A 26,127-nucleotide genomic window follows, 5' to 3' on the forward strand; every position below is an offset into this window, starting at 1 on the left:
GTACGAATTAATGTATTCAATAGGATACTGTGATTTATATATTTATAGTATAGTTAGTAACATACTAAAAATGACACAGAATACCATTTGCAATCACTAAACAATGCTCTGGCAACCGTTTAGTACACTGTGAGGTGAGTTTTGCACGAGAAGCGTTCTGAAAAATGTGTGTTTTGTATACACTGCTCAGCCAAAATAAAGTCGCTGTTTGAATTTAAGTAGCAAATGCTTAAGAGTCTGATTGGATCATTATTGCAGTGATTATTATGTTTCTAGCATTTTAGCAACAGTTTTTCTTGGCCTAACTGATGAAGTGTGATCTTGACCAAAAATGTATGCACCACTAACATCACAACATTTATTTCCATCAAGAGGTGCATACATTTTTGGTCAAGATCTTGTATTGTCAATGCAAGAGTCCAGCACTCTGTAAAGTCTCCTCCAGCACATCCCAAAGACTTTCCATGAACTCAGGGTCTGGACTCTTCAATGATTCTTCATGCTTCCTCCCAAACATTCTTTCATAATTTGAGCCTGATGAATCTTGACATTGTCATCATTGAATATGGCCATGATGTGTCTTCCTACATGGTTGTTTAAGAAATGAAAAGCTACACACAACATCAGTGAGGGTTCGAAGAACTGTTGCCAAACACAAGCTAGAAACAAAATAATAACTGCAATCATTGACTCTTAAGCATTTGCCTATTTAAATCCAAACAGCTACACTGTACTTTTTTTTTTTGTGTGGCCGGGCAGACGAATGTATAAATATATGCACTCCTGCAAAGTAATTTAATGCCATTTTCTCCATTTTCTCATCTGCCATAAAAGTAAAGTCCAATGGTTTAGAAAAGTAAAAGCACAGCTCTCCTCAACCATCTGTGAAATTCGGGGCATCTCACTTCACAAGGTCCAGGATGAATTATGCGCTAAAGTTTAATATGAACTTTGAATCTTTAGCCTTAAATATAGCAAGCACCTAAAGATAATATTATAATATGCCATTTTCAGACACCATCTCTCATATCTGTCCAGATTTAAAGATCATTCCAGGTTAACACTCACAAATTTAGCCCTACACCGTGATTATGACAAACACCTTCTTGGTAGATAAAGACATTCTCTTGAATTTGTCCCGGTACTCTTTCCACCCACAAACGCAGCAAGTATTACATAGCCAATCTGATTCAAGCTCACAATCCTATTATCTGGTTTTCCTGAGCTTCGGCGTGTAGCAGCATGCGTTCTATTTGTATCAATATGAGGAATGAAAATTGTTATATTACACTCCTCGATTTATTATTAAATATAACAGAACATTATTTCAACCCCTGCTTGTTGCAATTAAGTTCTCTGAAACAGCAGAAAATCATATAATGTGTTCCTCATTCTGAGTCGCAAGCGTGCTAGTTTAGTGTAGACTGAGGAGTGTGAGCATTTTCCACTTTAGACAGACTTTGCTAGATTTTACCCCATTGTTCTTATGCCTAAACATCATTAAAGCCCTGTTTTAATACATTCAGAGCCGTGCCGCAGATAGCTTAACACACCTAATGTGGAAAATTCTCCACTGAAGCCGGGCACAGGGTGCAAAAGCCGTTCCCGACGGGTCACCCAGTGGCCCTGAGCTCAGCGAGGTCACGTGATCAGAATACTGACCAGGTGGATGGAGCCAGGAGGCACCTCGCACAGGAACGGTGGGTTACAGAGAAGCCTGACTGCATGTATCACATCTTAAAAAGGTACTTCAACCCCAGAACATTTCACCTTATGTGCCCTCAGGACGCATTCATGTCCAGAATAGGAAGTGATTCACAAATGAGAGTGTAGAGATGTGATTCTCTTTAGACAAACATCATGTGCCTGTTAGGCATAATGCAAGTTTGCTTATGAAATCTAATGCAATGCAGAATTCTGGATGGTGTGGGCTATTTTTAGATATTCTAGAGACTCTACAATACATGTCAAAACTTGGACTAATTAGGATATATTAAAACCGAAAACTATATTATAATGTATGGCAAGGAAGTTCAGTGATTGTAAGCATACATAAACTGATAAACAGTGTCACCAAGTGGTAAATAGTATAATTGCAGCCTTACTAGCTCCAGACGGTTCGTTCCAATGAACTGATTCAAATTCAAGATTATTTCCATCATTCAAATTGTTCACACTCTGCTAAAATAAATAAAAATGAGATTGTCTTACCTGGCTTTCAACCACTGTAAGGCTGTTCTGTTGTATTTTAGAGGGGTTTTAGGCACTGTTAAGCTGGCCATTGGAAAAACCAGCTGGTTGCCCAGCTAAGCCAGGTAAACACCCGCTGGAATGAGTATGATGTATTATGTGTTCCAATATGAAGCTGTAGCTCTACGGCTCTTTTGTGTCAGATAAATGTCCTTTTTCTTTAAAAAAACAAAAAACAAAAAAACTATTGTGGCGTTATTTGTGATAGGCCTACCTCCAGGGTTCACCATTGATTCGTAAACGGAATCAGACTTGGGAACTTAGTTCGAGGAAGATCCAAATTACTTAGAACTAACACATCAGCAATAGCCTCATTTTGCAGATACTTCAAATTTGTACTCGCAATGTTTCATTAATTTGCACTAGCCTATATATAGTCGTTCATGAATGTTTCGTACGTACGTTGTGCGACTCGAGAGGTGGACTTGTTTGTTTCTCATATTTATCTCTGGCTGCATTATAATGATTTCCTATTTAGAATAGGATCAATGTGGACGACGTGTTTGGCTATTGAAAATAGGCTATTTAACTCGAAAATTACATGTAGGTTATAAAAAATAGTTCATTTTGCCGAAGGAGATTTAAAGATCAAATCATAAAAATAATCCGACATTTCCATCGTCCCATCTCTACTTTGCTCACAAATTGGTTCGATCATTATAAAGAATCGACTCACGAATCGGACAGCACAGGATCAAATTAAAGGGATAGTTCACCCACAAATTAACATTATCATAATTTACTCATCCTCATGTTGTTTTAAAACTGTATAAGTTTCTTTCTTTTGTTAAACCGAAAATAATTATAATATATATTTTGAACAATATTCGTAACACGGCACCCATTTACTTCAATAGTCAGTTTTTATATACCGTAGTCAGTTGTTGTGTTTTACAAAAGAAAGAAACTCATACAGGTTTGGAACAACATGACAGTGACAACATTTACATTTTTGTGTGAACTGTCCCTTTAAGTTAATGTATGGAGAAATACACATTTCAAACTTGACAGATAACTAATACTGCTATTTGTTCATGATATTTAAGTTTTTGTTTAAACTAACAGCCTAGACTGCTTTATACTATTTCCTGAAAAGCAGGCCAAGAGACTTCCAAGCGATCCGGAACACAATAACACATCAGCACTAGCCTCATTTTGCAGATAAACTGTGTAGAACCACTGCAGCACTTTTTAACTGCATCTCTGCAGTGTGTTTTAGCAGGTCTGAGCGTGGCCGACAGGACCGCGAGACACATTTCACCTCTGCAGAGGTGAGAGAAATCAATAGAGACAAATAAACCTCAGGCCAGGAGTCCACACGGTTAGAGTCGCTCTCCATTCTGTGTCAACCACTATCCTGCTCAAGACTCAAATAAGTGAGTCACTATTTGACATCATTAAATAAAAAGAGAAAAGAAAATCCACTGTTCCACCCCCCTCCCCCAGATAAGAGTGCCATGGTGAATTTGAACCAAGAAACAAGGAAGCAAAAAGACTGGAGACAAAGTTCATTTAATGGCAAAACCACAAGCAATTGTAGAAAACCGTGTATTACAGTGCTTTATTTTATTGCTATGTGCATCCAAGACACATTATCCTAACAAAATGAGAGCAAATGGCCAAGTGAAAACATTATAATAGAAAAAAAGTAAACATCATTTAATGATGTTGGCCATAGCTATGATGACTTCCCTAAAGGCTTTTCAACTTCATTTCGATTCAAAATACTGCATCTCTGAACTGTGCTGACAATGAGTGTGTTTACATGCACAATCTTACACTGATTATGCTTAATAAACCAGCAGCATGTAAGGTCACGTAAACGCATAAATGGTTTCTTTTATCAGCCAAAGGACATGAACTGTATAAGCCACAATCCTGGCAGTTTATTCAGTGTGTGTGTGTGTGTGTGTGTGTGCATATGCATATGTAAACCAATCATTTCAGATCTCACATTAATGTTTCTTGCTTTGCTGGGATTCTTAAAAGAGGTGAATTGATATGCATGTGAACACACTCAATATCATTTTTATTAGTGTAGCATTAAAAAAAACAACCATGGAATCCTTTTTAGGTGGCAGATTCCTGTTCTGTTTTGATGTATTTCCCATTGGAAAGTAAGTTGGGGTAGAACATTTCAAAATGGCTTGTCTTTGCATTTTTAAAAAGCCACGGAACTCCCAATTTTCAATTTCAGGTTTTTTTTTTTAATAAAATACTTGATGCTACTATAAATTGCTGAAGACCCTGTAAACATTTAGAAAAAGGATTGCATGTATGTGCTACAGCAGTGCAATTTAACTTGGACAAGGATGAAACTGACCAGAATGAGTGAAAAATACCAATATTCACCATACAAATCACCAAAATCTGTTCACACATCACCTACACAATTAATTCAGGGAGGTATGCACAATGAATATCACTTTATTAATAATACCTCTGCTGTATTACTAGATGATCATGCTAAAAATAGCAGTAGATTAATTAGCAACCCTGTAAATACCCTACAAATATCTCAAGACACCATTATAGGGAGTCTGCAGCTAAATCTGTTTCTATTTCAAACGCCTATATTCTGTTTCTAAAGCGTGTGTGGCTGTGTTTGTGCATTTGTTGTTGGCTTAACTCGTTCGGTGGTTGTTTGGTGCTGTCGGCTTTAGGAGGCAGATTGTCGTTGCTGTGCATCTTGTAAAAATAGCATTAACAGCGAGCTTCGTGGAACTAAAATACATGTTGTTCCCTAAAATGTGCTTAGTTATTCCTCGTCAGATAGTGTAGCTTATTCATTTGAACAGTCTAGCATCCAAGAACCTTGCTGTGCTGACATTAAGCCTGAAACATACTCTACATACGTACTGTAAACAAACTGTAGCTTGATTTCATTCATGATTGCATTAGGAAATATGTCAGCATTGCCACAAGGGGCGCTATAGTAGGCATCTGTGTAAACGACGTTTTCGACCGTCATTGAATAGAATCTTGTGCTAGGGGTGCTAAAATTTCACATTTTACCTTTAAACCGTTGACATGTTTATAGCTTGCTACCTGAATGTGGATTAAGACAGACGTTTGAAGGAAACTCTACGACAGGGGTTCTCAAATCTGGCCCTCGAAGTCGACTTTCCTGCAGTTTAGCTCTAACCCGAATCAAACACACCTAATCAAGGTCCTCAAGAATACTTGAAAGTTATAGGCAGGTGATTTTGATCAAGTTTGGAGCTAAACTCTGCAGTAAAGTGGACCTCGAGGGCCAGAGTTTAGAACCCCAGCTCTACGGCCTCCTCTACTGCTTTTGCAATGCATTGGCCAAGATTTCAAATTTGGGAGCTGTGTTTCCCAACCCTGTTCCTGGAAACACACCAACAGTACACATTTTGTATGTCTCCATTATCTGACCCATCTATTTCTGGCCTTGGGCTGTGTTCAAATCTTTTAGACATACAGTACACTCGTGATCTTACCACTTCCCTTCAGGGGAATCCCCGCCGCCATTTTGAAGTGCGTTCAACTTCTTTAAGTGGGCGAGGGAAGTGTACTTGGACAGACTCCAGCCTCGGTGACCCCTTGATTTTGATCGATGGAACGAGTCTACTCAACATGTACACTTCAGGCAGATCCATAAACCACAATGCCACATTGTGACACCACAGCAGATTGTGCTTACTTTGCCCCCCACCCCACACAACGCTAGTGTATGAAATTATAGTTATTTTGATATTTAACCGCATAATACTTGTAGCTACCTTAAGCTGACTGTAGTTTATTGTTTTATCATTTTTGTTTGTGTATTTTTTTTCTCCCCAACAGCCCAAGCATACACACAGGTCTAGAGAATAGTGCGTAAAACATATTCATAAGGGAATTTTTTTTTAAATAATGAGACGGAGGGAGGGAAGTTAGCAAGGGAAGGGCATCAAAAGTTGGACTTAAGGTCCTTGCACACTGAGTCCGAAATTTTCATATGCGTTTTTTCATATTCGTCATTCGTTAGCTCTGAATTGTCAAAACACCTCTCAAAATGCTTGCTACGGATGCGAAAAACGCAGAAAATCGAACTGGATCCGAATTTTTTTATGACGGATGAAAGTTTCGGATGCAGTGTGTAAACGTGATTGACACAACGTGAGGTCGTACTTATTTTTTAACGCCGGAAATTTCTGACTCGGTGTGCAAGGAACTTTAGAGTACTTTTACACGACAACGATGTGCTTAAAACGAAGACGTTTTTCCATTGTGTTTTCCGTATACAGACGACACCATTGTCAAACCGGTCCCCATTCAGACGGATCCGCAAAAACGACTAAAAACGCTGTATTCTGCTGCCAGGCCATTAGATGGCGATGAAACACTATAGACTGAACACATACTACGCATGTGTATGACGTCATCGTCTTCAGAGATTCGCGTTTTTGCTGTTTCCACGGAGACCGTCTTAAAAAACGTGCACTTTGAAACCTGTTTTCAAGAGTTTGCGTTTTCAGGCACCCAAAATGCCACTGTCGTGTAAACGAACGGCCAAAACGCATAAAAACGTTTTTAGTTGAAAACGGTGTTGTGTAAACAGCCCCTCAAACTCAGCCTTGGAGTCTCTACTAACGAGCGGATGAGTTGAATCAGATTTGTTCGATTAGGAAGAATATGAAAATGTGTACTGTTGGTGTGCCTCCAGGAACAGGGTTAGGAAACACTGGCGTAGAGTATTATTTCACGACTTAAGGTGTGGTCACATTCTCAAGGTCAATTGTCAATAGCGTAGAGATGTATGAAGGACTGTTGGTGAGCGTGGCGAATTCGTACATGAGCGAAAATTGCGATGACTGACTTCGCCTGTGAAACTTCACCTAGCAATGGTAAATGTGACCACACCTTTAGTGTGAAAATTAGTTTTACTTGATCATTGAAGGCAACTTTTTCTCAAGTGTAAAAGTTCTGTGGTTAAAGAATCTCCTCCTCTTTTACATATAGAATCTCGTGGGCGGAGCTTGGGACTTGATTGACGCCTCCTACTACCAGTAGACGATCACGGATTACGATGCTTGAGGCAGAGCAACGCGGCGTTGACATGGGCGACAGCCTTTCCCATTTTCTTTTTTCGGGATGGAAGGCTTCAACGGTGTCCAGCACTGATGGCTGATGGCCTGTAAAAGGAGAGCAGATGTTTTGATGACACCAAACGTGACACCAACTGTGCGGTAGATAAATATATTATGATGCAACTTCCATACCCAGACCTCCCGCCACGATCATTCTGCCTCGCACTATGGCTGCAGCGAAGTCTGCTCGCTTGGTCTTCAAGGGTACGGTGTCCTCTGATTTCAACCAAGTTCCTATGAAACAAAGCGGACACAAACAAATATTAATAATATAGTGCAAAATATTAAAGGTGAAGTGTGTAATATCTGCACCACTAGCAGCAATTTGCAAGATGTCATTCTAATAATGTCTTGCGTATAGTTTGCACATTAATCTGGGGTTTTCAGCTTTGAATAAATCACACTATTCACCATTAACACTGTGTGATTTAAAATCTGACATAGATTTATACAATGAGTGAAAGAAAATTAACAGGCTTATACAGTATATGATTTAAACACTGTTTTGTTTGACAGCTTTTCCTAAAGCGTCTAAAGAGGAAATAGAAATAAAGGACTTTCCTGCAGATTAGAGTCTGGGTGCTTGTCGATTAGAGTTGACAGACTGCTTTCCATTTGCAGGATCTAATATATGTCTAATAACTAAGCCGATAGCTTGCCGTAATAAATGCAAGGACCATTTCTTCAAAAATTACTGAGCTAGAACACTTTAATTGCTTTGAAAAGGAAGTTAGATTTGAGCAGCTTTCTGTGTTTCACAGATGTGGAATGTTAATTTGGCACATTATTTACATCAACCTAATCTGCCAAAAAGCACAATCACAGCCAATAACACACAAACGGCATTAGAATAATGATGGTTGTTTGAGAGTTGCCAACTCCTTTCACCATTCATGTTTGCATGCTTGATTGCAAAGACACGTATGCAGATGCTCACAGCAACACATAACTGCAAATATAAAGCAACACATAACTTTTGTCATTACATGCATTTTTCACAGATCAGGCAATCCTAGAATGCAAGTGATATGAAAAAAAAAGAGAGATGTTTTTTTTTTCTGGTTAAATTTCTTTTACGTAATACATTTTTTTAAAATTAAAATGTGCATAAAAAAAAAAAAAAAAAATATATATATATATATAAAATAAACTGCAGTGTGGAATTTATGGTATTCAAAGACTTTATGAGATCAAAGTCTATGCAACATTCAGTCAGGAAGCTGCTTTAAAAGGAAGCGGCCCATGTAGCCAGTGGACAACAAGGCTGCTCGCTGAGTTTGTTTTTCTCCGGTGATCTTAGTTAAATCATTTATTGATGTTTTGCTGCAAATTTGGCAATTTGGATCAGGATCAAAGTGTCCGACTTGAATGAGAAATGAAGGGTCTGTCAACTTCGGACAGGATATTGATTTCAGCCCTTGGCGTGCAACGCTCGCTCTGTTGTTGGCCCAAAATCTGACGCTTTTTCTGTTGAGCGGTGTTGCCCTTTCCCTTTTTCTGATGCAGAGCATACTTTTTATTCAGATGCGAACTCACATTCCCTTCAAACAGGTGGCGGGGTCCGTCCTGGTGCCTGTTCAGTTGACATTACGTTAGAAAACATGCTGTTGGGTCTATCAACACTCAATTAGCAAGTATACATTGTCAAGTTGGATCTTTAATAAAAAGCACATCCATCTTGCCAACAAACTGGGACATGCCCCTCTCCGCAGAAGCCTGCGTTAAGACAAAAGAGCAGATGGGCTCAACTATCTATCAGGATGAGCTATGGATAAGGGATGACAATGTGTTTCTGAATAGCATCATTTAACGCCCCCTTTCCTATCCCACGATCTTATCGCCTAGTTATATTAGATTGGGAGACTTGTACGCGAGGGCTTTTATTGCCGGTGGCGGATTCAGGCAGAAGGAAATTAGATAGCGAGGTTTAATCCCCCGTGCTGCTCTGTGAACGCCGGCTCACGCACCTGTTGACTGACACATGCACCAGTAATGGAATAATTAAAAAAAAGAGAGAAATGGTTCATACGGCAGCGTGTTCAAAGTTCAGTTGACCTCCTCGCGGCCCACTCACGATAGGAACTTTTTTTTTTTATCGCCCTTGGGGCCAAAAAAAAAAAGTCTGTGCAATTTTCCCATCTACTGAATCTGATTAGAAAAGATCAGATTTGAGCGGAAACGATGTAGAGGAAGAAAAAGCGTGAGAAGCCGGAGAGAAATCAATAACTCATTTCAGCAGCTCTTACATTTTGTCACACCTTGTATCTTTCCACCCCTTTTTTTGGGTTAATCCGATTTTTTTTTTTTTATAAAAAGGGAACAGTTACCCGTGATGACATGATGCACATGTTTTATGTACGCATTAACATAAAACTATTTTTCTTGGAGATTTCACAGATTAAGGCTAAGGCCTGTCTCATACCGCATACACAAGCAGCACTTATCTATATTCACGGTACAATATTCAGAGGTTCAACGCTAAGCCTATTTTTTGCAATATACTGTGTGCTGAAAACATGTGGAACAGAGAACATTCTCAGAAGGCAAACTTCTCTCAAAGTTATGAACAAACATTTTCCCTGAAACATTTGTTCAAAGTTATGTTGTCTGTAATAATGTTCTCAAAATTTGTGCAAAACATTATTTATATGTCGTTCATGGCACTTTTAATTGGACATTTGTCTAACATTTTAAAAATGTTTTGACTTGATTTAGAATGTTTAGAGAAAGTACTGTAACATTCCCTTAATGTTTGCAAAATGATCAAATTGAATGTTTCCTTAATGATATATATTATAACAGTTTTCTATTTGAATACATTTAAAAATGTAATTTATTTCTGTGATCAAAGCTGAATTTTCTCAGCATCATTACTGCAGTCTTCAGTGTCACATGATCCCTCAGAAATCATTATAATATGATGATTTGCTGCTCAAGAAACATTTATTATTATTATCGATGTTGAAAACATCGTTTTCATATTTTTCATTTTTGTTTTTATATTTTATATGGAGTTTTTTGATGAGTAGAAAGTTCAAAAGAACAGCATTTATCTGAAATGGAAATCTTTTGTAACATTATACATGTCTTGACTGTCACTTTTGATTAGTTATTGTATCCTTTCTGAATAAAAGTATTAAATAAATAAAAAAAGACTTTTAAATGATAGAGTAAAATAATGGAGTGAATTCCTAGTCCAAATCTGACTGACTCCAGATCATTTCAGCATTTTATAGCTTCAATTTGAAGTTTGGGTATAGTGCAGTTTACAGTAGATCAATTGTCATTTGGATTTAAATGTGATGCTCTCTCATGTAAATCATGATGCTTTGTAAGTTTTCAATGCTCTTTTCACTACACTACTTACTGTATGTTTACAGTGGGAAACAGACCAGATATACAGTATGTACTATTTTAGCGTTGGCATGTCTAGCTAATTTACCTTGGTTGGTGTCAAAGATGTTAACGTTCTTGGTAAACTTTGAAGTTTGGTGTAATCCTCCTTGTCTGAGCCCTCCTAACCAGCAGAGACGCCCAGCACTGTCCCATATGACCCCAGAATAAGATCTCTTGCAGAGCAGGCTGGGTAGGGAGGACCAAGTGCGGTTTTCCATGTCGTAGACTTCAAACGTCTTCACCAAACGCTTACACTGACGTCCACCTAAAGAGACAGAGACATTGGTGGTGACTGGTCATTTTTGCATGGGAAAGCACCAAATATTTGCCACACTAAGTAAATATCGATTTGATAAACCAATTATCCTTTTGTATATCAGATTTAGCTAACTTGAGTGGGCATTTTTCAGCAACTACAACGAGGTCAGGAACACAGATACGCACACACATAGTATTTCATGTACAAGGGGAGAGAACAGATACACAAGGACTCTCTCTGCTCAGCAAACCTGCCACGTAGATCTTGGAGCCCAGTAGGCAGACACTGGTATCGTAGCGCGGGGTGGGCATGGGCGGCAGGAGCGCCCACACGTCCTTGCGAAGGTCGTACTGCTGGAGAACACTTCTAGGCAGGAGGTCTGCTCCCATTCCCCCAACCGCAACAGCTCTGCCGTCTGAACAGAGATCAAATGAAGGTCTTCATTTTGAACAAAGAACTCTTGAACAAAACAGTCTTTCACCTTACAATGTCAAATCCTCAATGAATAAATGCTTTAAATGCCATGTGCGGCATGAGAAGAGACTGTGACATTGACATGGTTTGATTTGAAGTCAACAAAATAAAATGATTTACCTTGTTCTTTAATACATGTTCTTGCTTTTTATTGTCCAAAATTCATCACATTATTCCAAAATTATTATTCTAATAATATTTTTTCAACTATATCGATATTTTTGCCTGCAATTCATTAGCACACACACACACACCTAATAAATAATATTGATCTTCGTAATAATTTTTTACAAATATTTTCCACTCTTTCCCTCCAACTTGTAGTATAGACTTTTCACTATCCCAACATCTAAAATTATTTATTTCATTCTGTAATACACTTTCTTGATTGTATTGTTCACAATTCACCTTATTTAACTATAGATAGATAGATAGATAAATAGATATATAGATAGATAAATAGATAGATAGATAGATAGATAGATAGATAGATAGATAGATAAATAGATATATAGATAGATAAATAGATAGATAGATAGATAGATAGATAGATAGATAGATAGATAGATAGATAAATAGATATATAGATAGATAAATAGATAGATAGATAGATAGATAGATAGATAGATAAATAGATAAATAGATAAATAGATAGATAGATAGATTCTACTGATTGAGAACATGTATTAAAGATCTAAACAAAATTTAGTTTTTAAATAGTTCTATTTATTATTGTATTATCTATATATCAATTTCCATGAATAAAATCCTCATTGAATAATTGCACATATTTGACCTGTAAAGTATGGAAGTATGGAGATAATACATTGGTCGTGAACACCATTGACTCTAAAGCCACAAAACTGTTTTCTACCTTTAACAGTGACAGAAAGCCCCATGGACGCCTCTCTGAGTGAGCACCTCTTCCTCCATCTGCCTTCTTCAGTGTTGTACACCTCCACGGCCTTCAGGGGGCGCTGGTCCTTCCCCATCCCACCGACCACCAGCAGCTGCTTCCCTAAAACGGCCACTGCCGCCCCGGCTCTCGGCGTGGGCATCGGAGGAAGACTGAGCCAGCGGTCCACCTCGGGCGAGTAGAGCTCAAGAGCGCTGGTGGGTCGACCCGAGGCATCACAACCCCCCACCATATACAGCTGCCCCCCCACATCAGCCAATGAGTGATACACACGGGCACTGGAGAGACATGCCAGGCTCTGCCAATGGAACTCATGGGCCGAGGGCACCGTCATCACCCTTTCCGATCGCTTTGGGTTTTGGAGTCAGCTCCTGTAAAACATCAAGAGTGATTCGTTTACATGGCCAACTCTACATTCAGCCCACGTCTATAATAGCGTTAATGTTCAGTAATCCACTGTGTGCAATTCATACAGCAATTATGACAATGTGTACAGTGATTACAACACTTGCAATAACAATGACAATGTCCATATATATTCTCATACTGTCGCCTACTATTCCCACGACTGACTACTGGGATATGATGCTTGACTCATCTCAAAACGCTTCTGAATATATATCAGGCATCACGGTGCATCTCACTTTTCCATTCTGTTCCATCTTTCTTCCAGAAGCATTTAGCCTTATATTTTATAGCAGAAGTTACATTAAAGGTTCTTGATAATCAAATAAACGGTCCATTATTTATTAGATTTGTCAGATAATAGCCAAATGCTTTTCTTTAAACAATGTATATATTTACAATATAAAGTGAAGATTATACAACAATGTAAAAAGCAATATACACTGTAAAAAATATTTTCATTATTTGTAATCACAACTTATTTTCCTTTTTCAAATCAACTTAGATAATTAATGTAGTTCAGATAACACAATCTTTTGAGTTTCTATTGATTAAACCAATCTCCTTCATTACATTAACTCAATTGTTTAATTTCAATGAACTCAAATGTTTAAGGTAACCAGGTAACTTACTTTTTTAAGTTAAACCAACAATATTTTTTTACAGTGTAGGAAAATTAAATAAAATCTAAATATTAGATGAAAAACTTTGAAAGAATAGTTGCTTTGGTAATTGAAATACTGTAAATAAGTTTAAATTGAAGTACTAAAATCAGTAAAACTACAATGAAATAAAAAACAAATCAAAGCTAAATAGAAATGACGAATCAATAAAAATGACAAAAGCACACATTAAACTAAAATGAAAACTGATTATAACGGTGACAGTGGTATTTAATCACCCATATTCTATTACATAAAAAGATGTTATGCAAAAAAACTTGCATTAGTAAGTTTAATTATATATTTTAGAGTGACACATATTTAATGCTAAAAATGTTATTCATTGCATCAACCAATATTGCATGACCCAAAGTAAATAAATATATTTTTATTTTATACTGATTCGTGATTTGATTGTCAGTTAAATGTGAGATAGATAGTGACTGCCTGCTAAAACACAAATATGTATTAAAGCTTGTTGTCTTTCCATTTAGCACTCTATACATAGTGCGATAATTGGATAACAGTCTACAATTATTCTGTAATCATATTAAGAGAAATAATAAGGGAACTAATTACAAGAAGGCTAATGGATATCAAAGACTTGAACTCAGAAAGAAAAGCTCACTGTTGTTCCAATAGGCATGCACACAGAGAGGCACATTTTGTCTTATTTATGGCTGTAAAATCCACGGCTTAAGTTATGCAAACACTTTTTTATGTTCTATTTCCATCCAAGTGGAGGCAGTGATATGGAAGACGGCCCAGAATAGCATCATCACTTGATTCAATTGATGCAGCCAATTTCACACAACTGTTCTTCTCTCCTCAGCTGTGTACACAATGAGCTTGAAGTGGGCTGTTGTACCGAGGCTTAGCATCCAGCAGTATCCAGGCAACCGTGGTCTTCACCCGGGTCCCTGACTTTCCTCGAGAAACCATTCCCATGCTTCCCCTACAACCCTTTCCCAGAGTGCTTTCACAACCAATGAATATCGTGAGGAAAGTATCGCAGCTGTCATTTAAGCAGACGTCAACATACGCTATCGAATATCCGGTTTGTTTCTTAAAGGATAATTCCGGTATTTAACACCTTGAGTCTATATTGTAGTTTGTTTTGGATGAACAAGAGTGGTGGACAACATTTTTTTGACAATGGTTCCTCTCTCGAGTTTTTGACTATAAAAGAATTGGCCATGGACCCATTTAACATTGGAGTCAATGGGCATGTCCGAAAATGTAATTAAAACAGCCAATAATGTTCGTTTACAAAACTGTGCAACTCACCGAGTGATTAGTGATGTTAGTTGATGTTCCAGAAACAAAAAGTGTTGCGAAATACAGTTTCTGTCGTGTTTTATTCGTCATTTTCGAGCACTCAGTCCTTCAACAGAATTCAATGGGATTTTACAAAATGACGAATAAAACACGACAGAAACTGTATTTCGCAACACTTTTTGTTTCTGGAACATCAACTAACATCATTAATCACTCGGTGAGTTGCACAGTTTTGTAAACGAACATTATTGGCTGTTTTAATGACATTTTCGGACATGCCCATTGACTCCAATGTTAAATGGGTTCATGGCCAATTATTTTATAGTCAAAAACTCGAGAGAGGAACCATTGTCAAAAAAATGTTGTCCACCACTCTTGTTCATCCAAAACAAACTACAATATAGACTCAAGGTGTTAAATACCGGAATTATCCTTTAAGCTACACAACAAGGATGATTCTTTACTCAAAGACATATGTCTCAATTTGATCCTCAAATTGAAACCAGTACTTGTTCTTTAAGCATGCACTGGAGAATAAATGTGTACATTTCAAAAGTTTGGGGTCAGTAAGATATTTTTTAAAGAAATTCACATTTGTATATTTAATATATGTTATATTTTAATATAATCAAAAGTGACAGTATTTCAAATACATGCTGTTTTAATAACTTCCTATTAAACTAAGAATCCTGAAAAATCGATCACTGTTTCTACAAAAATACTGAGCAGCACAACTGTTTTTAACATTAAAAATAAAGTAAAAAAGTTTCTTTAGCAGCAAATCAGCATATTTGAAGGATTTCTGAAGGATCACATGACACTGAAGACTGGAGTAATGATGCTGAAATTAAATAAAATAAATGCTGAAATTAAATTAAATAAATAAAATACATTTTAAATTATAGTAAAATAAAAATATTTTAGAGTAAAATATGAATGTATATATATTTACACGCACGTACGCACACACGCACACACACACACACACACCCATATATAAAGGGTCTCTCTCATATCTGTAGATAAAACAGATCAAAAAGATATAATTCATTATATTATTATTTAAAATAACAAATTTACACTAAGGCTACAACAATACACACATGAAAAGGTACTTGTAGTAAAAACAGCAACATTTAACAAAATATTAAAAGCAGACCTAAAATGCGTGGCTGTTTTTTTTTGTAAATGACTTATTTACAGGAACTGGTGAAACAAACTCTGTCCTTGTGCTGCTGGTTTCTGGATCAAGTCTCATTGAAAATGAACGACTTCTGATTTTGCATTTTAGCCTACAATACAACGTGGGATTAAAAAAGGGAAAAAACTGAACTGGTGAAGCTTCACCTTTATGAAAACAGCTGCCAGACTACTTTTTAAAATTATTTTTGTTAGTTAAGTTAGACTACTTGCTAGGAGTTAGTTAGTCCACAACGCTAGTCATCAAAAAGTATACGAACAATCCCGGAGGACACGTCTCAATTTACAAGACCTTCATTCATAAATGTTCCCATCTCAATGCCATTTACGGCTGATCAGTGGATGGCGAGTCCCTGATGGGCTTCTCTGAAAAGCTGATCACAGACTATAGAAGTGTTTGGCCGCTCTGCTCTCATTGAAAGCCATCAGATAGTACTTTAATGACGATTAAACTGGGTTATTACAGGTTGAGAGCTCTGGGCCTTTAGTGATTGTGTTAACTACACAGAGACCCCTGAGAGTGGTGAACACTTCATCAAGTCCAATCACTGTGTAAAATGAGGTGATCGTTCAGTGTCTCTTTCTCTTGTGCTTTCACACAGGTTCAAAATATCACTATCTCTGTCATACTTTCTCATTTTCTTTCAACATATTGCCATCTTAAGGGTGCTCGCAGAACCAAAATCCCGCTTCTCACGTATATTAAACATCAAACATGGACGAGGAACAATCAATTGTAAGAGACCGAGATTGAGAAATATCTACTATAAAATCCTTCAAGCTCCAAAAAAAAAAAACCTGTTGAAAAGACCAGCATAGTCTTTTTTTTTTTTTGGCACCAAGGCTGCATTTATGACTAAAACTGTAAAAACTGTTATATTGTAAAATATTTTTACATTTTAAAATAACTGTTTTCAGTTTGAATAGGTTTTAAAATATAATTTATTCCTGTGATGCAAAGCTGAATTTTCAGCATCATTACTCCAGGCTTCAGTGTCACATGATCCTTCAGAAATCATTCTAATATGCTGATTTATTCATACGGTTTTATTTTTAGACTTTCTTACATTTCTTTATCTTTTTAAAAATATAAATATATTTAAAATATATGTAAAAAAAATTCTTTAAAATTTTTGAAAAAGTTATTTACTAAGCACCCTTCCCACAGCTCAAGTTTTCTTCACAACTGAAAATCTAAACTTTTAAAGGGATATTCTCCAAAATTCTGTCATCAATTAAATAACCCTCAATTTTTTCCAAATCTATACAAGTTTCTTTCTTCTGCTGAATACAAAAAGAAGATATTTTGAAGAATGCTGGTAACCAAACAGTTGACCGTAGCCATTGACTTTTATAGTAGGAAAAAAGAAATAATAGAAGTCAATGGCTACCATCAACTGTCTGGTTACCAGCATTCTTCTAAATATCTTCTTTTGTGTTCAACAAAAGTAAGAAACTCATACAGGTTTGGAACAACATAAGATTATTTTTTTATTGGGTGAATGATCCCTTTAAGCGACAGAAGACAGGCAATGGAAACTCAGCACAAGAAAAGAAAACCAACATATTAAGAAATAAGTTTTTTTTAAGAAGTAAGTCTGATTAGCAAGCCTCCCTTGGTCAGCCAGCCTTTTTATGCTATTAAAAAGTCGATACCCTTGAATCTAAAAAATGACAAGACATGTTTATCTACGATAAAATCCCATTCCAATGTGAAGAAATGGATCTGTTTCCAATTAGACGTTCTGATGCTCCGTCACCTGCGAGACATTGTTCTTTGAAGAGCGTTTGTAGTGTAGATTATCAGTTGAGATTTAATGTTTCAAATAACAATTACAAAGAGCCACGGAGCCGAGCCGGGCGAGTGGTAACTTGGGGAGATATTCTCAGATGTAAATTGACTGTCAAAGACGAGCTGAGATGAGAAGGCTTTTTTCCCCCTCAGAGTCCGCCCCTCTGCCTTTCTTTCTCAGCCTTTGTATTCCAATCACAGACTTTCACCTGGGGTTTCGACTATCTCCACCATCATTTACAGGCCAAGCTGTCGTACATTTCATCCACGGGAAGACAGGAACTTAAAAGAAAGCTCAAGGAAAGACACATTTCTCAAGTCCCCCCCCCCCCCCCCGACTCGGTATGCAGAGTTGGGTTGCCATGGAAACAATGAGACCATCTCAAGATGTGGAAACCGGGGGTTCTGAGTGGAAGGCTTCTTCGCTTTTAATGATGCATTAACAAACAAACAAAAATCACAGCGATCTTACCCCTTTGACCCCGAGCTGACGTTCTCTTGTTAACGTTCTCTTGGCATGCCTTGCAAATCGCATTAATTGCAATCTGTAATGATTTGCTCCGCCACGTCTTCTTCTTTTGGTTAATTAACTGCTCGAACAGCTTGAGATCAACAGTAGGCCTACGAGCGCCCACTGAAGTCATTTACAATCAGTGTGCATCCTTTTCAAACTTTTAATTAGTTAGTCTCCCATCCCCAATACATAACTTAGGCTTAATTCTGGGCTTCATTGTATCCTAAACCTGAGCTATTAGCTACGAGTATGATCCAATAGACTTTACGCAAATGATCCATTTAAGGTCCTCTTGTCATTCTCTCCTCCGGCGAATCCATAAGTCCCAGCAGGTAAGCGTTTATCGACTTCTATTTAATTAGCCTCCCTGAATTCAAACAGCGCCAACGCTAAAGTCCACAGAAGTGCGGTTCTTAATCAGAACAAAATGATCCTGCGAGGGTTTATCTACCGAGCGTTGTTAAAGTTCTGCGGGGGATTCATTTAAATTTACATTTGCTTTCAGTATCAAATAGGGTTGAGCGTTTTGACAATGTACTGTACTGTGCGATCTGTCTCAGCGGGAAGAAAATGTGCTATATATCGCAGTATTTGCATGGCAATCAGTGGACAGAACTGCATAATGAAACATTAAAAGGGACTTGGAGCGAAACATGGAGTAATGCAAAAATAAGGGCTTCAAACATCAGAATTCCCAACTAACATTGGCTAGCATTGCGTAAACCTTGGTACATCTTCTGAACTAACATATAGTACGCAGAACATCCTGATGATGTTATCAGCATCAGAAGAAAAAAACAGAAAACGTTCTTTCTTTATTCTAGATTTCTTTATTAACTTTTAAATACAAGTTCAGTTCTTATAAACAAAATGTACTGTTTAGGATTTTTTTAGAACACTAAATTTGGAACTTGGAGTTGGAACAATGCATTTTTATAATATTAGTGTTAGCTATCCGTCTGATTTGTCATATTTCTGTTATGACAACCGAAAGTGTTTGGGCTGGTAATGGATATGACAATGTTTATATGTTTGGTCTTGGCGGAATAGATCTGCTATGCTGCTGCTGCTGCTGCTGGTTATTAGGGACTTTAAGCAACAGCTGCTGATGGAACGGCAACGGCAGCCGGAAACGGTTAACTGCCGTAGCTAAAAGACGCAATGATCACCAAGCAACAGCAAAGAAGACGGCATAGGGGATAATTGAATCATCTGACAAAATGCAAAAAAAGAAAGTGATTTTAAAAAGCAAGAGAAGGGTTGCTTTTGGCATTTAATAATATAGAGAAACAATTACAATGCCACATAACCTAAAACATAACATTAACTTTCTTAATCTGTCACGTAGTAACGACTACGGCAAATCAGCTGTTCTCCCGTAGTAGACGGTTACAGTAGAACGTCGCGAAGTGGCAGCTAAAGTTGCGCATGCGAAATAGAACGACAGAATGACGTAGCCGTTGCACCAGAGGCTGTTGCTTTAAGTCCCTATTGCTGTTGTGTTGTTTATTGCTGCTGCTGTTTTTGTTTACTGATGCTGCTGTTGTTGTTTATTACTGCTGTTGTTTATTGCTGCTGCTGCTGTTGTTGTTTATTACAGCTGCTGCTTCTGTTGGTTATTACAGCTGCTGCTGCTGCTGTTGTTTATTGCTGCTGCTGCTGTTGTTGTTTATTACAGCTGCTGCTTCTGTTGGTTATTACAGCTGCTGCTGTTGTTTATTGCTGCTGCTGCTACTGCTGCTGTTGTTGTTTATTGCTGCTGCTGCTATTGGTTATTACAGCTGCTGATACTGTTGTTGGTTATTACAGCTGCTGCTACTGTTGTTTATTGCTGCTGCTGCTGCTGCTGCTGCTGCTGTTGGTTGTTACAGCTGCTGCTGTTGTTGTTTTTGCCGCTGCTGATGTTGGTTATTACAGCTGCTGATACTGTTGTTTATTGCTGCTGCTGCTGCTGTTGGTTGTTACAGCTGCTGCTGTTGTTGTTTTTGCCGCTGCTGATGTTGGTTATTACAGCTGCTGATACTGTTGTTTATTGCTGCTGCTGCTGTTGGTTATTACAGCTGCTGCTGTTGTTGTTTATTGCCGCTGCTGATGTTGGTTATTACAGCTGCTGCTGTTGTTGTTTATTGCCGCTGCTGATGTTGGTTATTACAACTGCTGCTGTTTTTGGTTATTACAGCTGCTGCTGTTTTTGTTTATTTCTGCTGCTGCTGTTGGTTATTACAGCTGCTGCTACTGTTGTTTATTGCTGCTGCTGCTGTTGGTTATTGCAGCTGCTGCTGTTTTTGTTTATTTCTGCTGCTGCTGTTGGTTATTACAGCTGCTGCTGCTAATACTGTTGTTTATTGCTGCTACTGCTGTTGGTTATTGCAGCTGCTGCTGTTTTTGTTTATTGCTGCTGCTGCTGCTGTTGGTTATTGCTGCTGCTGTTTTTGTTTACTGCTGCTGTTGTTGTTGTTTATTGCTGCTGCTGTTATTGCTGCTGCTAGTTATTACAACTGCTGCTACTTCTGTTTTTTATTGCTGCTGCTGTTGTTGTTTATTGCTGCTGCTGTTTTTGTTTACTGCTGCTGTTGTTATTGTTGTTTATTGCTGCTGCTGTTATTGCTGCTGCTGGTTATTACAGCTGCTGCTGTTGTTTATTGCCGCTGCTGCGGCTGTTATTGTTTATTGCTGCTGCTGTTGTTGTTTATTGCTGCTGCTGTTTTTGTTTATTGCTGCTGGTGTTAGTTATTGCAGCTGCTGCTGTTTTTGTTTATTGCTGCTGCTGTTAGTTATTGCAGCTCCTGCTGTTGTTATTTATTGCTGCTGCTGTTTTTGTTTACTGCTGCTGTTGTTGTTGTTTATTGCTGCTGCTGGTTATATCAGCTGCTGCTGTTGTTTATTGCTGCTGCTGCTGTTTTTGTTTATTACTGCTGCTGTTAGTTATTGCAGCTGCTGCTGCTGTTGTTATTTATTGCTGCTGCTGTTTTTGTTTACTGCTGCTGTTGTTGTTGTTTATTGCTGCTGCTGGTTATATCAGCTGCTGCTGCTGTAGTTTATTGCTGCTGCTGTTTATTGCTGCTGCTGTTTTTGTTTATTGCTGCTGCTGTTGTTTATTGCTGCTGCTGCTGTTGTTTATTGCGGCTGCTGTTTTTGTTTATTGCTGCTGCTGTTTTTGTTTATTGCTGCTGCTGTTGGTTATTGCAGCTGCTGCTGTTGTTTATTGCTGCTGCTGTTATTGCTGCTGCTGTTGGTTATTGCAGGTGCTGCCGTTTATTGCTGCTACTATTATTATCTATTGCCGCTGCTGTCGGTTATTGCTGCTGCTGTTTTTGTTTATTGCTGCTGCTGTTGGTTATTGCTGCTTCTGTTGTTGGTTATTGCTGCTGCTGTTTTTGTTTATTGCTGCTTCTGCTGTTGTTTATTGCTGCTGCTGTTGGTTATTACTGTTGCTGTTTATTGCTGCTGCTGTTTTTGTTTATTGCTGCTGCTGTTGTTTATTGCTGCTGCTGTTGTTTATTGCGGCTGCTGTTTTTGTTTATTGCTGCTGCTGTTTTTGTTTATTGCTGCTGCTGTTGGTTATTGCAGCTGCTGCTGTTTATTGCTGCTGCTGTTATTGCTGCTGCTGTTGGTTATTGCAGGTGCTGCCGTTTATTGCTGCTACTATTATTATCTATTGCCGCTGCTGTCGGTTATTGCTGCTGCTGTTTTTGTTTATTGCTGCTGCTGTTGGTTATTGCTGCTTCTGTTGTTGGTTATTGCTGCTGCTGTTTTTGTTTATTGCTGCTTCTGCTGTTGTTTATTGCTGCTGCTGTTGGTTATTACTGTTGCTGTTGTTTATTGCTGCTTCTGCTGTTGTTTATTGCTGCTGCTGTTGGTTATTACTGTTGCTGTTGGTTATTGCTGTTTCTGCTGTTGTTTATTGCTGTTGCTGTTGTTGTTTATTTCTGCTGCTGTTATTTATTTCTAAAGCATTAAATAATGGGTATCTTTTTTTTACTTTCCACCACTAAGTTCCAAATAAAAATAAAAAATATTTGTATAAGATTTATAAAAAAATGTATAAAAAATATTTACCGGTATTCATTTGTAAATGATTTATTTCAGTGAACTATCCAAAAAGGCATCACATGATTATTTAATATATAATTTTTTTCCTAAAATATCCAGTCATATACGATACATTCAGTATCATCATGATAGAAAATGGCTCATCCAGCAATATAGATTTTGTCCTTCCTCCCACGCCGAGTATCAAACGATCATGATATATAACAGTGCTTAAACCGAAGAATACTATACCTGACCTCTTCTTTATTCATCTGGTGCTTCCTTAATCCTTTGTGCTCATTGTCTGGCCAATGTCAACTGTAGCAGAGCAGATCATTTCCATAGCAACCCTGAATTCAGTGCACGAGAGCACAGAATATAATGCAATTCTGCCGTCGCCATTCCCTGGAGGATTACATAAAACGCGTTTGTCTTTCCTTGACGATTTTAGATTCAAAACCTCCCTGCAACATACTCTCCCAAAAAAGACGGCTAACTTAGCCAGTGTAATAAAAACCCAGAGAAATCTAGGTCAGCCATGGACAAAACCATAGCTGCTCTATTGATTCAACAAATTAAACTATGACTCCTTTAAAGGGCCTTTGATCAGACGGAGTGGATTAGATTCAATTATGAAGGCCTTCGATGTGCCATTTGAATATAAATGCAGTGGGATAATAATGTGGATGAGACTGGTCCGAATGAGGATTCGGTAGGAAGATTACAATTGGGAGCTGGGGATGTATTTCTCTAAAGCGAGAGCCAAAAGGTCTCATAGCTAATTGCTATGGAAATACCTTCCTACAATATGAATGAGTCCAAGGCCGTGGATCCTTAATCAGCAGACCGGCTATTCCCTGTGGTGTTTAAAGACACCAGTACGGCGAGAAATCACTGAAGCTAGACTCTGAAAACTTGGCAGGCTGTCACTGCTGCAGACAGTTAATATTTGGAGCGGGTGGACATTATGCAGTCGCAGTTTAAAGCAGGATGAAACTGTCTTCAGAAACTGGCTGGTTTGAGCCTAGGGGGGAAAACTTGTAGTGCAAATATTACCCCTTTTGAAAATGCCCTGCAAGAGAGCTGCAAGTCAAAGTCCGCTAACCTTTAATACACATTATCAGCTGCATTCAAATGAGAAGGCTGAGTGACTGCACGCAATGGCTCTGACCTTTCAGGTAGACGGATGCAATCCATAACTAAAGACTTGTCATGGATGTAGCAAGGTGTGACATCTTTACCAAAGGGCGAGAGATCTCAGGATAAGTGCAAAAATACTAGTACTGCTATATCTGTTAAAAGAGAACGCACACATTTTTCCATTTGACAAACTAAAGTCCAATTCAGTTAGCCCACCTGACATTCACAAGTACGCTGTAAAAAGTTACCATAAAGTCAACATAAAATCAAAATGATCTTGGTCTTATTGTGCACAATTCATATGTGCATGTTATTTTTAATAAAACAAACATTTTCCTTGTAATCTTTTTCTAACTGTAATAACACGCTCCACCTCTGAAACGACTTTCATGTTTGAAAGATGTCACAAATCCCTCTCCAACTGACTCTATTCAGATATGAATCCACCACTTTTCACAATCCAATCAATTTCTCTGCCAATAACGACACCAGGAATTGCAAACAGATAGTCAGAATGGACCAAAACTATTTTTTTCATTTAATATTCTGTTGCACTAGCTAATAGATGATTTCATGTTACCGTACTATAATTTATAAAATACCAGTAAGAACCATAGTTCAAGAACTTCTGAGGCTTTGATTCTATGCTGCACAGAAAGTATAGTAAATGTCACATGATAGGCCTCTGTTAGCAATACATCAAAATCAACTTTACGCAGCTTCTGATCAACCTCTGCAGATGAAAAATACACATTAAAATGTAAAAAAATATGTATAATTGATCGGCCAAGTGGGTCGGTGTTCTGACGATTTGTGCCACCCGCTCAGGATGTGCTATCTGCAGTTAAAACAGTCCCTTTTTCAGCCAAAACAGTCCAAAACATGGGTAGCATGATTCATGTGGCACAAAGGAAGCATTCAGATGTAGCAAGACAGTGAAATGTGTTAAAAAATGTAGCTAGCACATTTCGACAGGGGAAAAAAGCATTTCGTTCATGTGGTGTGAAGTGGTGTGAGGCTTTACTAAGCCCCAAACCTACCCCAAAGGCCTAAACCCTTAAAACCATGCAAATATAGTGTTGGTAGCACATCCTGCAAATTGCATGTATAGCATTTATTGCCAGGACAACGGATACTCAAGTTAGCACAACCAATGGTCTGAGTTTAGGGCAAAACTATTTGTTTGGAAAGTAATTGGCATCTAAAATGTATACTTCCCTACTATAAACAGCATTTGAAAAGAGTAGTATGTTGTCTGAATTTACAGTATTCATGACACAGTACTACTTCCTGACCTACTACTTCTGGTGAAATTTTGAAGTGTGCATTCAATAAACACTTTAATATCCCATGAGGCCACGGGAGTTGTGAAGTGACCCAACTGTCGCTGGTAGGTCACAAGACAATGGCAACATGTCAAATGTAGTTCATCCATATAATACACACATATGGTGCTTCTCATTTCTTATTTGTGCAACCTCGTTTCCTTTCCTTACAAAATTTGAATGCGGTGAGAAAGTAATCACGACTTCAGAAGTGGGAAGTAGGAAATGTCCGAGGCAGCATTAGAGAATTGACATGTCCTTCAAGATGGCTGAGTTCAATCGGTTTCCGGGTCACGGGCTGGAGGACGAAGGAGCGAGGAAATGAGGAAGCATCAATTTGAGTATTGAGAAGCACTCATACTACGTAGAACCTACTTTTTAAATGGTCGCAAAGTAAGTAGGTTACCTATTTGTAGAAAAGAAGTACCTACTCAGAGAGTATGTGATTTCGGACAATGCCATTACCGGCACAGGAGTTATATTTCACACTAATGCATGGCAGAAGACCAATTGCAATTTAGTATGCAAATGATGCCATCACAAGGGAGAACATTTAAACAAAGTCAAAGTGAGATTTTCAAACTTGAATCGTACATTTCTTTAAAAAGTTTTAAAACCAACACACCTGAGAAATGATCCACACAGTAAAGTTTGAATGGAGTCAGTTCAAGCTGCATTAATTGCACAATACAGTGAACAATTTACAAGCAGCTCCATTTGCATTTCGATTTATCAGACATGTACAGTACAGTAAATACAGTAGCCTATCACTGCAAAAGTGTCAATCAAATGTTTCAAGGCTGTCATTTACTGTTAACAGTGACAGAGATCCTCTCTCTCTATACATTTACTAATGCATAACATCAAAGCACAGAGGTTTGGAAATTAATCACTTACTGTTCGGGTCTGGGCTTCGGTTTCTTCCGATTCTCCTCGGGTGCTTCCCTTCTGGATAGAGAGCGATGCAGAGCAATAATACCGTAATCCACGCGTGGAAAAGAGAGGCTCCCTCCCTCCCTTCTCTCTTTCTGTCTGTCTGTCAGCCTCCCCGCATCATCCGCCGAACCCAGCACAGCATCTCTCCTCTCTCCCTCTCTCTTTCCCTCATATGGGTCATACATGAAATATTCATCGCATCCCTTCATCACATTCGTCATTCTGACAATAATTTCAGAAATGCTCAAGGGGGCTCCAGTGCGTCTGATAACCTACATGTAGCCTACATACGTCCATCTCATTGTAACATCTACGCAAATGACGCTGCCTGTGAAGAAATGAAAAGTTGCAGGAGTCGTTTATCCTGACGTTTGTGTTGTTGTTGATGATCTTTATCACCTTAAAACTTGGGGAAATTAGGAACCTAATCATTTTGTATACGAGTGTTGTGA

General features: G+C 38.1%; 1 protein-coding gene across 1 annotated transcript; it reads right to left on the reverse strand.

Moving 5' to 3' along the window:
• Positions 1–6,381: 6,381 nt before the first annotated feature.
• On the reverse strand, positions 6,382–25,818 carry klhdc8a (kelch domain containing 8A). Its single transcript, XM_079597041.1, has 6 exons — positions 25,637–25,818; positions 12,350–12,762; positions 11,252–11,416; positions 10,789–11,007; positions 7,479–7,580; positions 6,382–7,391 (listed from the first exon to the last, which is right to left on the reverse strand). Exons 2-6 carry the CDS (start codon positions 12,723–12,725, stop codon positions 7,189–7,191), a joined length of 1,065 nt encoding a protein of 354 aa, XP_079453167.1. The 5' UTR covers positions 12,726–12,762; positions 25,637–25,818; the 3' UTR covers positions 6,382–7,188.
• Between the last annotated feature and the right edge of the window lie 309 nt (positions 25,819–26,127).

Source organism: Phoxinus phoxinus, assembly GCF_949152265.1.
Source record: "Phoxinus phoxinus genome assembly, chromosome: 22".
NCBI classification, from domain to species: Eukaryota; Metazoa; Chordata; class Actinopteri; order Cypriniformes; family Leuciscidae; genus Phoxinus; species Phoxinus phoxinus.